At 29.9% G+C, this 14,352-nt stretch overlaps 1 protein-coding gene across 1 annotated transcript in view; it reads right to left on the bottom strand.

Annotated features, from left to right (window-relative positions):
• LOC138317980 (legumain-like) overlaps nucleotides 1-14,352 on the bottom strand; it is a 28,525-nt gene that overhangs the window by 12,452 nt on the left and 1,721 nt on the right. Inside the window, exons 2-7 of the mRNA XM_069259983.1 lie at nucleotides 12,816-12,913; nucleotides 3,792-3,873; nucleotides 3,484-3,569; nucleotides 2,615-2,690; nucleotides 2,248-2,310; nucleotides 295-364 (exon numbers count right to left, since the gene is read on the bottom strand). Of these exons, the coding sequence (XP_069116084.1) occupies nucleotides 295-364; nucleotides 2,248-2,310; nucleotides 2,615-2,690; nucleotides 3,484-3,569; nucleotides 3,792-3,873; nucleotides 12,816-12,913 (475 nt within the window). The remainder of the gene's footprint in view (nucleotides 1-294; nucleotides 365-2,247; nucleotides 2,311-2,614; nucleotides 2,691-3,483; nucleotides 3,570-3,791; nucleotides 3,874-12,815; nucleotides 12,914-14,352) is intronic.

Genomic DNA, 14,352 nt, shown 5'->3' with positions numbered 1-14,352 from the left:
CCACGATGATCGTCGATCACCACAGGAATCTCAACTTAAGTTTCATTGACAAAGCTGTGATTGTATTGCAATCAAGATTAAGAGATGTCCCAGAGTATACCTACTAAATAAAAGATACCTGTGACTCCAATTATTGTCAGCAAATTAATGTTATTTCAATGCAAATAAAAGAGATGAAATATGAATAGTCTAAGCAAATAATGAATCAAAGAAAGCAAGAAATAATGATAAATCTAGCGATCCGGTGACGAATTGTGTTACAACCAAACTAAATCTTTCTGTCAGATTACTCACTATTGTAATCTTTACGAAGTAGGGAGCTGAACATAGATCCAGACTCGCATGTCTCCAGATAAAACAGCAACTGTTAAATATAAACCATAATTCTGTGGAAGCTACTTAATATCACATTCCTCTTAATATCACATTCCTCTTAATATCACATTCATCTTAATATCACATTAATTTTTTGCCTGACAAATGGAACATTATATTAAGAGAAATCTACTGTATTATAAATACAGGCAACTTTTCTAAATATTCAAACATTTCCTGTCTTTTACACAATGCATTCTCAATGTTGTTTTCTTCAACAATTAATGCTTCATTCTTGGAAATCAGTTGTGAGGACTTGTGAGAAAGACAGTGGGTAAAGTCCCTATGGACATGAAATATCAGTTAATACAGTTGTCACTCCTGATCAATTATATTTAAGGAGGAATTAGGACCATGTGTGTTACTAATACACTGTCAGAACTTTGACTAATAAGGTGGAGTTGTGTAGGTGATAAATCTGTAACTATAACTAAATCTGTAACTATAACTAAATCTGTAACTATAACTAAATCTGTAACTATAACTAAATCTGTAACTATAACTAAATCTGTAACTATAACTAAATCTGTAACTATAACTAAATCTGTAACATATAAACTAAATCTGTAACTATAACTAAATCTGTAACTACTATAACTAAATCTGTAACTAATAACTAAATCTGTAACTATAGCTAAATCTGTAACATAACTATAACTAAATCTGTAACTATAACTAAATCTGTAACTATAACTAAATCTGTAACATAACTAAACTAAATCTGTAACTATAACTAAATCTGTAACATAACTAAATAAACTAACTATAACTAAATCTGTAAACTATAACTAAATCTGTAACTATAACTAAATCTGTAACAATAAATAACTAAATCTGTAATATAACTAAATCTGTAATATAACTAAATCTGTAACTATAACTAAATCTGTAACATAACTATAACTAAATCTGTAACTATAACTAAATCTGTAATGTAACTATAACTAAATCTCTAACTGTAACTAAATCTGTAACTATACTAAATCTGTAACTATAACTAAATCAGTAACTATAACTAAATCTGTAACTATAACTAAATCTGTAATGTAACTATAACTAAATCTCTAACTGTAACTAAATCTGTAACTATAGCTAAATCTGTAACTATAACTAAATCAGTAACTATAACTAAATCTGTAACTATAACTAAATCTGTAACTATAGTTAATATGTAACTATAATTAAATCTGTAACATAATTATAACTAAATCTGTAACTATAACTAAATCTGTAACTGTAACTAAATTGTAACTATAATAAATCTGTAACAACTAATTATAACTAAATCTGTAACTATAACTAAATCTGTAACTGTAACTAAATATGTAACTATAACTAAATCTGTAACTATAGCTAAATATGTAACTATAACTAAATCTGTAACTATAGCTAAATCTGTAACTATAATTAAATCTGTAACATAACTATAACTAAATCTGCTTTAATTGGCAGTAGGTTTCAGAGAGATCACACTATCATTTTAGCAATCCTTGCTTCTATCATCCAAAGTTGACAAGATACTGACATAATCGTTGCATTCCGAGTGAGGCAAGGGGAGGTAACTGATCAGAATGGGTATGCTAGTGTCTCATAGTCTTATACAGACAGGATGTAAGGGTGAAAGAATTATGAATATTTTTTATTATATAATGTATTGTGCCTTTACATGTGACACTTAAATAAAATATTTTATGAATTTGAATTGAATTTGAATATTATACATGCTGACTGCTGTCTCTCAAAATTCACATACATTTATCATAAAATTAAGCCTTTAAAAGATTTCCAATAGCACAGGTACGATTACTGGGTAGATGGTTATAACGAAGAAAGCAGACCCGAATGAGACGTTTTACATAAAATTGTTTTTACCTGATGATATTGGTTGTTATCATGCATATGGTCCAAAGCAATATTCAAGTCCACAGCATGGAGCTAAAACAAGTTCAAACAGTCACTAGATTCAACAGTACAAGCTGAATGTCAGACAAATTAACCAAAGAAACCATACGTTATCCCCTATTTTACGATAAGGAAATATTGTGATTTAAGTTTCAAATCAAGTTATAAAAATTTGAATTTTGAGAATAAAAAAAATAATACTTGATTTATTTTCGTGGAAACAATTGTGATGACAAACTTTTCCAAATTTCATTTCATTGTGAATTTAAAAAAATAATATGTAAGTTTACAATTGTCTTACTCAAACTTCAGGCATTCAATTTTGTCAAATACTTACAAATTCTGTTGGGAAGGCAATAAGACCTGGAGCTCCATGATCAACAAAATTGACAAAAACATTATCATTTGACGCACTAAAAAAAAAAAAAACATCATGTTATATAAGTAAGACTGATATTTTTGAGTTTATCTATAGCCAATTAGACTGATATCTTTGAGTTTATCTATAGCCAATCATAGGCGATGGTATAGCCATCTTGTTTTGTTTCAATTTGTACTTTTCAGTTCTGTTAACAGCCAGAGATGGAGTAGCAGAAGTGACACAACATTAAAACCATTTTACCGTTAACCATTTGCCCACAAGAAGTGGGGTGTCAGTAAAGTGTTGGACATCTTGGCTTTGAGGTGGAGTACTTGAAGTAGAATCAAGAGATAAGGTGTCGGCGATTACGACATACTAAGCTAGAATTTCTTGACACTTTAAAGTCACTTGATGTACAATGTAAATATGTTTGGAAATATGTATTTGACAATGACAATCTTAGTTTAAATAGCGTTTATTCATATATTTAGAAAAATAAAACTCAACAACCTTCCTCTAGAGTTTTTCTTTATATTCCTAATGAGTCATTATGATATGGCGAAAGTACTAGAGAAGGTCGTTTTTTATATATACTTAAAATTCCACATGGACAAATACTTTTTTCTTGACTTGATATATGTATACAAAACATAGACACTAATCATGTTATCAGGTAACAATATATACATTCTATTTTCGTCTTTTTAAAAACAAAATTCTAATTCAAAGAGGCAAGGCTTTGTAAATGCCTTCTATGAAATCCTGTCTTTTTCACCTTTACATGTACATTGTGGGTAAAATCATGTGTTATTCTATTAAATGCCACCACTGCAGCATTCTCTCACCTTTTAATAACCCGTCCTGTACCTTGGCCTTTAACATCTTCTTCGTTTCCTTGAAGTACATTCAGAAAAGTCTTTGGATTGACATCCTATCATAAAACAAAAGAACAACAGTGAAATTATTACCATTGTAAGTAAACCAAGACAAAATTTCTGGTATAATTCCAGTCAAATTGAGATCAATTTCCAGTACAAATATGAAGGGCTCTTGATAATACTTTTAAAACATTTTTTCTCATTTCTGTTGCATAAGAAAAGGAGAAAATATTTCCTTTTTCTAAAATGACTATTAAGGTATTTTTTTTACAAACCTTTCCTCTGTAGTCTATTGCCACTCCCTTGTAAACATTCTCGCCACCAGGTTGGTTGATTATCTCCCCTTGGTTAGGATTTCTACCAAAACAAAAATATTGTAACAATACATTTGGTTCCTTTTTACTCGAAATATATCTTAGTTCCAAATAGTCTTTTATTCATTTCTAAAGACACTATTGATATTATAATTTTCTCGAAATATATCTTAGTTCCAAATAGTCTTTTATTCATTTCTAAAGACACTATTAACATTATGATTTAACTTTTCTTAATATATCATGCTACTGTAAAATTAGATAATTATGTAACAACATCCTTCGTATGATACACTTTTTAACTGGATTATTGTAAATTTTAATTCTTGGAAAAAGACACCTTATAATAAAGTTCAAGTTTAACCTTCTGTAAAGTTAAATTTCAAGGTAGGATAGACCCTTAACTTACTGTAAAGTTAAACTTTAGTGTAGGATACACCCTTAACCTACTGTAAAGTAATTAAACTTTAATGTAGGATACACCCTTAACCTAATGTAAAGTTAAACTTTAATGTAGGATATACCCTTAACCTTACTGTAAAGTTAAACTTTAGTGTAGGATACACCCTTAACCTACTGTAAAGTAATTAAACTTTAATGTAGGATACACCCTTAACCTAATGTAAAGTTAAACTTTAATGTAGGATACACCCTTAACCTAATGTAAAGTTATAAACTTTAATGTAGGATACACCCTTAACCTAATGTAAAGTTATAAACTTTAATGTAGGATACACCCTTAACCTACTGTAAAGTTATAAACTTTAATGTAGGATACACCCTTAACCTAATGTAAAGTTAAACTTTAATGTAGTATATACCCTTAACCTAATGTAAAGTTAAAACTTTAATGTAGGATACACCCTTAACCTAATGTAAAGTTAAAACTTTAATGTAGGATACACCCTTAACCTACTGTAAAGTTATAAACTTTAATGTAGGATACACCCTTAACCTACTGTAAAGTTAAACTTTAATGTAGGATACACCCTTAACCTACTGTAAAGTTAAACTTTAATGTAGGATACACCCTTAACCTAATGTAAAGTAATTAAACTTTAATGTAGGATACACCCTTAACCTACTGTAAAGTTATAAACTTTAATGTAGGATACACCCTTAACCTACTGCAAAGTTAAACTTTAATGTAGGATACACCCTTAACCTACTGTAAAGTTATAAACTTTAATGTAGGATACACCCTTAACCTACTGTAAAGTTAAAACTTTAATGTAGGATACACCCTTAACCTACTGTAAAGTTAAACTTTAATGTAGGATACACCCTTAACCTAATGTAAAGTTATAAACTTTAATGTAGGATACACCCTTAACCTACTGTAAAGTTAAAACTTTAATGTAGGATACACCCTTAACCTACTGTAAAGTTATAAACTTTAATGTAGGATACACCCTTAACCTAATGTAAAGTTATAAACTTTAATGTAGGATACACCCTTAACCTAATGTAAAGTTATAAACTTTTAATGTAGGATACACCCTTAACCTACTGTAAAGTTAAACATCAATTGACTCTAGACATGTAAGATAGCGCTGGTCTTGTAAGTTAGCCGTAACATCAATGCGACTAAATGCAAAATGAAGGCGGTGTGTCTTTTCGTGCTTATAAACTGTTAATTGACAAAAATGCTAAAGATAGGCTGTATTGTTTCAGTTATAAACTTTAATTGACTAAAATGCAAGATCGCTGTCTTTCAGTTATTAACTGTAATTGACAAAATGCAAGATGGCTGTCTTTTCAGTTATAAACTTTAATTGACAGAAATGCAAGATGGCTGTCTTTCAGTTATAAAACATCAATTGACTAAATTGTCAAGAAAGTAGCTGTCTTTCAGTTATAAAACTTTCAATTGACAAAATATGCAAGATAAGCTGTCTTTACAGTGTATAAACTTCAATTGACAAAATGCAAGATGGCCTATGTTATTTCAGTTATAAAAAACATCAATTGACAAAATGCAAGTTGGCTGTCTTTCAGTTATTAATAAACTTGTAATTGACAAATGGCATGGAAGATGGCTGTTTTTCAGTTATAAACTTCAATTGACAAAATGCAAGATCGACTGTTTTTCAGTTATAAACATTTATCATTACAAAATGCAATGATGGCTGTACTGTTTCAGTGTATATAAACTTTAATTGACAAAATGGTAATACAGATGGCTGTTAGATTTCAGTTATAAACTTTAATCAGTGACAAAATGCAAGATGTTATGTCTGTTTTTCAGTTATAAAACTTTAATTGAAAAAATGCAAGAGTGGAGGCTGTAGTTTCAGTTATAAAGACTTTAATTGACAAAATGCACAGATAGCTGTCTTTCAGTTATAAACTTCAATTGAACAAAATGCAAGATGGCTGTTTTTCAGTTATAAACTTTAATTGACAAAATGCAAGAGATGGCTTTTTTTTTTTTTGTCTTTAAGTTATAAACTTTAATGACAAAATGCAAGATCGCTGTCTTTCTAGTTATAAACTTTAATTGACAAAATGCAAGATCGCTTGTCTTTTCTGTTATAAACCTTTAATTGACAAAATGCAAGATGGCTGTCTTTCAGTTATAAACTTTAATTGACAAAATGCAAGATCGCTGTTTTCAGTTATAAACTTCAATTGACAAAATGCAAGATGGCTGTCTTTTTCAGTTATAAAAACTTTAATTGAAAAAATGCAAGATGGCTGTCTTTCAGTTATAAACTTTAATTGACAAAATGCAAGATCGCTGTTTTTCAGTTTATAAACTTTAATTGACAAAATGCAAGATGGCTGTTTTTCAGTTTATAAAACTTTTTATGATGACAAAATGCAAGATGGCTGTTTTTCAGTTATAAACTTTAATTGACAAATGCAAGATGGCTGTTTTTTCCAGTTATAAACTTTAATTGACAAAATGCAAGATCGCTGTTTTTACAGATTATAAACTTTTAATTGACAAAATGCAAGATGGCTGTTTTGTTCAGTTATAAAACTTTAATTGACAAAATGCAAGATGGCTGTTTTTCAGTTATAAACTTTAATTGACAAAATGCAAGATGGCTGTTTTTTCAGTTATTAAACTATAATTGACAAAATGCAAGATAAGCTGTACTTTCAGTTATAAACATCACATTGACAATAAATGCAAGATAGCTGTCTTTTCAGTTATAAACTATCAATTGACTAAAAATGCAAGATCTAGCTGTCTTTTAAGTTTTAAACATCAATTGACCTAAATGCCAAGATAGCTGTCTCTTTCAGTTATAAACCATCAATTGACTAAATGCAAGATATGCTGTCTTTCAGTTTATAAATACATGCAATTGACGCAAAATGCAAGATATGTGTGGTTTTCAGTTATATAAAACATCAATTGACAAAATGCAAGATGGCTGTCTTTCAGTTTATAACTTTAATTGACAACTATGCAAGATGGCTGTCTTTCAGTTATAAACTTCAATTGACAAAATGCAAGATCGCTGTTTTTCAGTTAGATAAACTTTTATTGACAAAATGCAAGATGGCTGTCTTTCAGTTATAAACTTTAATTGACAAAAATGCAAGATGGCTGTTTTTTCAGTTATAAATCTTCAATTGACAAATGCAAGCTGGCTGTCTTTCAGTTATTAAACTTTAATTGACAAATGCAAGATGGCTGTCTTTTCAGTTATAAACTTGTATTGACAAATGCAAGATGAGCTGTTTTTGAGTTATAAACATCAATTGACAACAATGCAAGATATGCTGTCTTTCAGTTATAAACATTAATTGACAAAAATGCAAGATAGCGGTGTTTTTCAGTTATAAACAACTCTTAATTGAAAATAGATGTCTTTCAGTTATAGACTCAATTGACTAATAATGCAATGATAGCTGTCTTTCTGTTTATAAACTCATTCAATTGACAAAATGCAGAGATAGCTGTCTTTCAGTTATAAACTTTAATTGACAAAATGCAAGATCGCTTGTCTTTTCAGTTATAAACTTTAATTGACAAAATGCAAGATCGCTGTTTTCAGTTATAAACTTTAATTGACAAAATGCAAGATCGAGCACTGTTTTTCAGTTATAAACTTTATGTTATTGGACAAAAAATGCAAGATGGCTGTCTTTAAGTTATAAACTTTAATTGACAAAAATGCAAGATGGCTGTTTTTCAGTTATAAACATCAATTGACAAAATGCAAGATGGCTGTCTTTCAGTTATAAACTCTAATTGACAAAATGCAAGATGGCTGTTTTTCAGTCATAAACTTTAATTGACAAAATGCAAGAAGGCTGTCTTTCAGTTATAAACTTCAATTGACAAAATGCAAGATGGCTGTTTTTCAGTTATAAACTTCAATTGACAAAATGCAAGATGGCTGTCTTTCAGTTATAAACTTTAATTGACAAAATGCAAGAAGGCTGTCTTTCAGTTATAAACTTCAATTGACAAAATGCAAGATGGCTGTTTTTCAGTTATAAACTTTAATTGACAAAATGCAAGATCGGCTGTCTTTCAGTTATAAACTTCAATGACAAAATGCAAGATGGCTGTCTTTCAGTTATTAAACTTTAATTGACAAAATGCAAGATCGGCTGTCTTTTCATTTATAAACTTCAATTGACAAAATGCAAGATGGCTGTTTTTCAGTTATAAACTTTATTTGACAAAATGCAAGATGGCTGTCTTTCAGTTATAAACTTTAATTGACAAAATGCAAGATGGCTGTTTTTCAGTTATAAACTTTTAATTGACAAAATGCAAGATCGGCTGTCTTTCAGTTATAAACTTTAATTGAACAAAATGCAAGATGGCTGTCTTTTCAGTTATAAACTTTAAATTGACAAAATGCAAGATAGGCTGTCTTTTCAGTTATAAAACTTTAATTGACAAAATGCAAGATGGCTGTCTTTCAGTTTATAAACTTTAATTGACCAAAATGCAAGATGGCTGTTTTTCAGTTATAAACTTTAATTGACAAAATGCAAGATGGCTGTCTTTCAGTTATAAACTTTAATTGACAAAATGCAAGATGGCTGTTTTTCAGTTATAAACTTTAATTGACAAAATGCAAGATGGCTGTTTTTCAGTTATAAACTTTGCAATTGACAAAACATCAATTGCTAAATGCAAGATGGCTGTCTTTCAGTTATAAACTTTAATTGACAAAATGCAAGATCGCTGTTTTTCAGTTATAAACTTTAATTGACAAAATGCAAGAAGGCTGTCTTTCATTTATAAACTTCAATTGACAAAATGCAAGATGGCTGTTTTTCAGTTATAAACTTCAATTGACAAAATGCAAGATGTCTGTTTTTCAGTTATAAACTTCAATTGACAAAATGCAAGATGGCTGTCTTTCAGTTGTAAACATCAATTGGCTGTCTTTCAGTTATAAACTTTATTTGACAAAATGCAAGATGGCTGTCTTTCAGTTATAAACTTTAATTGACAAAATGCAAGATGGCTGTTTTTCAGTTATAAACTTTAATTGACAAAATGCAAGATGGCTGTCTTTCAGTTATAAACTTCAATTGACAAAATGCAAGATGGCTGTTTTTCAGTTATAAACTTCAATTGACAAAATGCAAGATGGCTGTTTTTCAGTCATAAACATCAATTGACAAAATGCAAGATGGCTGTTTTTCAGTTATAAACTTTAATTGACAAAATGCAAGATGGCTGTCTTTCAGTTATAAACTTTAATTGACAAAATGCAAGATGGCTGTTTTTCAGTCATAAACATCAATTGACAAAATGCAAGATGGCTGTCTTTCAGTTAGAAACTTTAATTGACAAAATGCAAGAAGGCTGTCTTTCAGTTATAAACTTTATTTGACAAAATGCAAGATGGCTGTCTTTCAGTTAGATAAACTTTTAATTGACAAAATGCAAGATGGCTGTTGTTTTCAGTTATAAACTTCAATTGACAAAATGCAAGATAGCTGTCTTTCATGTTATAAACATTTACTATTGTCTTTTAGTTATAAACCTGACCTAAATGCAAGATGCTGTTTTTGCAGTTATAAAGACTTCAATTGACAAAATGCAAGATAAGCTGTCTTTTCAGTTATAAAACTTTAATTGACAAAAATGCAAGATGGCTGTTTTTCAGTTATAAACTTCAATTGACAAAAATGCAAGATGGCTGTCTTTCAGTTATAAACTCAATTGACAAAATGCAAGATGGCTGTCTTTTCAGTTATAAACTTTAATTGATAAAATGCAAGATGGCAGGTCTTTCAGTTATAAACTTCAATTGACAAAAGTGCAAGATTGCTGTGTCCTTTCAGTTATAAACTTAATTGACAAAATGCAAGATGCTGTTTTTCAGTTATAAACTTTAATTGACAAAATGCAAGATGGCTGTCTTTCAGTTATAAACTTTAATTGACAAAATGCAAAATGAATCGCTGGTTTTTTTTCAGTTATAAACATTTAATTGACAAAAATGCAAAGATGGCTCTGTCCTTTCTCAGTTATAAAACAGTCTTTCTATAGTTTATAAACATTAATTGACAACAATGCAAGATGGCTGTCTTTCAGTTTAAAACTAGCTTTAATTGACGCAAATGCAAGATCGGCTGTTTTGTAGTTATAAACATCAAATTGACAAAATGCAAAGATGGCTAGTTTTTCATTTGACAAACTTTAATGTGCAAAGATCGCTGTTTTTCAGTGATAAACTTTTAATTGACAAAATGTAGAAATGGCTGTTTTTCAGAGTTATAAACTTCAATCTGTACAAAATGCAAGATCGCTGTTTTTAAGATATAAACTTCATTGACAAAATGCAAAGTTTTCAGCTGTTATAAAATGTAAATTGACCAAAATTAGATTGTAGGATACACCCTTTTTCAGTTATAAAAAACAAAATGCAAGATGGCTGTCTTTCAGTTATAAACTTTAATTTGACAAAATGCAAGATGTGTTTTTCAGTTATAAACTTTAATTGACAAAATGCAAGATGGCTGTTTTCAGTTAAACTTTTTAATGTATTGACAAAATGCAAGATGGCTGTTTTTCAGTTATAAACTTTAATTGACAAAATGCAAGATGGCTGTCTTTAAGTTATAAACTTTAATTAGAATTCCAGAAAATGCGATATGTTACAACATCCATGGCTATTTTTTTGAAAATTTCTACAGTAAATAAATGTTTACTTTATTATATAAATCAAAAAAAATGCAAGATAATTAAGCTGTATCTTTCAGTTTTTATAAACTTAAAATTGACAATTTTAAATGCACCAGATGTAAGGCTGTCTTTCAGCTATAAATTAAGAGGGGACATATTCCAGACCGAAAATTCTGGAATTCTAAAAAAAAAAAAACTTAAATTGACATTTTTTTGTGTGAATTAGGCATTTATATACACGATTAAACACCAATTATTATTCAAATGATGAATATCATTTATGCTCTGTCGGCGGTGGAGCATCTTTAAATTACAGAAAACATATTCTTTATGAATTTTTCTATTTTTGGCCAGCAAATTTGTACCAATAGTATCGGTATATTTTAAGCACAAATATATCAAAAAGTAATTTGAGAACATTGAGAACACCCAATTTTCTATACAGATTTGAAATCGGCATGAAAAATGCAAGAAAATAAGACACGTTAGAAAAAAATGACATGGGTTTTCCCAAAAGTATGGAGCTAACCTTTACCTAATGTAAAGTTAAACTTAAAGGTACGAGGATATGTACACCTTTCACCTATTGAAATGTTACACTTCTAGGTAGTAGATGAGCACACATACCGTATTTAACCCAATGAGCACCCACATCCCTGTAAGCGCCCCTCCCCCTTTTTTAGGCTTCAATTTCACTTCCTTTGAATTAAATGCAAACTGAAAATATGAAAACTTTTCTTATTGATTTCTTTTGTAAAGTGATTTATGGCTTACTTTGTAAAATTGTTTTGTGAACGGCAAGTCCAAAATTGTTTCTATAAAGCACCCCCTGAGTTGCTTCAATTTTTTAAGCACCCTGTGCGCTTTTGATTATTAATTGGGTCGAATATGGTGGTAATAGCCTACATGTATTGTAAAATCAATGAATTGAAATACCTATATTTCTGCATGTATCTATAGGTAAAGCTACTACATATAATTTTCCATAATTAACACATGAAATTTGAGTATTCCTTGTGAGAACGATATTTCCACATCAATGCATTGTCATCCTTGTTATAATTCTGTGATAGGATCTCTTACATATAGGATCTTAAATGAATGCTCATTTCATAAGAGATTTTATGAAACAAGTCTCAGCAGTTTTTAAATTTCGAGCCTTGTGAGCAAAAATTAAAACTTCTAGACAAGTTCCTTAAAATCTCTATGAAATGAGCACAAATTTAAGATACTTTCTATCACATTACTACAACAAACTACATTTTAAAGAATTATGCTATGTCAAAATATATTGTGAAAACCCAGCACTACTGTGGCCGCCATTTTGTCCCGCCGTCCTTGAAATCCTGATGTCACATAATTTTCCTGACGTCATTTTATTGTGTGTCTTGATATCACAATGAATTTCCAGCCAATGAAAATTGCTCCAGGTCATATTACACTAGTGACATACATGCAAATTATTTACACGGGCAAAATCTCTGGATATTTGTGCAGGCAGATTATGTGATAAAGTGATTTATCAAATTACCTCCCTGCAATTGTGATAAAATCGTAATGATACATGGTACAGGGTGTTGATCAATTAGTTATTGGTAATAAATAACAGTGCAGATAAGAATAAATTGATAAAGATAACATATCTGTGGTTTATCAACCATGCATACATTACGTACCGTAGTCTTGCCTCCGAACATTAAGTGGTACTGTAAAAAGCTGTGCTGTGTCCATATCTTGATCCAGTAAAACTGGATGGATGTTGAAATGCTGGTTACACTAGTACAGTTTTTTTTATTTCAACATAACAATATTACATGAACATATCAAATATACAAAGTGTGTATAACAATGTGGAAATTTCTACATACTGTTTGTTGTAAGCTATGTCATCAAACATCATCACGATGATCTGCTCCGCAGGAATTCCATGGCTTCGCACAATGTGGTAGGCATGACAAATATCGGCCTAAAAATAGAAGGTCAAAGGTCATGCAACCAATAGCAACATTAAAGAAATAATGGGTCTTAGACAAACACATTATTGAAGTTAAAATTTCAAACCAACTCTGATGTGGGTCATTGCCATCATTGATGTGGAGGTCACAGCTAAATTAGTACAGAGGTCATGTACATGTATATATAGGTCAAAGACAAGTCATAGGTCAAGGTTGACAATACAGAGGTCATATGTATGTCTGACAGTGTAATTTTTAGGTTTATGCAGTTGATAAAGGTTTAATTTGTAAAACATGAAAGGTCACAGATCATGCAGATAGTAATTGCTAACTTGTCATGGTAAAATAAGGTTACAATAAAGACTATGAAAATTATTAATATACCTCTAGTTTGATATTTACAAACAATATAGACATAGAGCTATAGAGCTAGTTATATATTGTTTATGTGAGCAAATTTTACCTAGGACAAATTAGTTAGAATGAGAGGAATAGAAATTTTAAAATGTTTAAATCTTTTTTATTTATTCTAGACATTTATAGATAACACTTACAATTTTGTTCTACTCACTGCATTATTTACTTAACTTTTGATTTAAGATTTGAAAAGAGGAGATATACTAAACTGTCTTTAATTCTTAAGACTATAACCTATTATTGTATGTTAATATAAGATATGTACCGGGGTATATAACCTGTATATATACTTGAGTATCTATAAACACAGTTCGAGCCTGGTAATATTCATGTAAATTTTATAGACTTGACCTCAACAGCCGTATAATAAATGAAGAGGACAAAGTTAATTCTGAGACCATATGTTGACACAGGCAAATATGATCAGTGTTTAAGGACTAGGGGGGCATAAGACCTGTGTGATTATATAGATAAGTAATCAAGTCAGAGATTGAAGTGGAACTAACCCCCGTGTCTGCCCCACTCTGTACCTGTCTCCAAGATTGTCTCCCTTCCCACACATGTGACATTGCACTCCTTATCTTATCACTGACATATTGAATTCTTTAAGGATGGAGACTTTAGGATTGGCTATAAAAATAGTTTGGTTAGCTTAAGATAAAGCTTTCAAATTTCTTTCAAATTGTTTAAAATAAAATTTGCCTTCATAAAAATGTACATGAACTAATTTAATTGATATATTCATTTTATATGATATATATTTAATGAAACTGGGCCATACTTTTGAAGTTTTATTGTGAAAGAGAAATCTGTCAATATTATAAAACTACCAATATACTTTTGACATAAGTCTTAGGAGTGCTATCTTTTACATGTATATTGAATTTAAAATATGCAATCTCTACCTTAATTAGCCTTTAATACTCTTCGGCAAAGCTTTAAAAAGGACCTAAAATCATTTAAAAGTCCCAACCCCTTTCCCTGATTAAGCTGCTCATTCATTGCTTGAGTTTATTATGTCATGATCACATGA

This window comes from Argopecten irradians, chromosome 3, assembly GCF_041381155.1.
Source record: "Argopecten irradians isolate NY chromosome 3, Ai_NY, whole genome shotgun sequence".
In the NCBI taxonomy this organism is placed as follows: domain Eukaryota; kingdom Metazoa; phylum Mollusca; class Bivalvia; order Pectinida; family Pectinidae; genus Argopecten; species Argopecten irradians.
The sequence above is the reverse complement of the archived record's forward strand: the minus strand, read 5'-3'. Positions and strand labels throughout refer to the sequence as shown.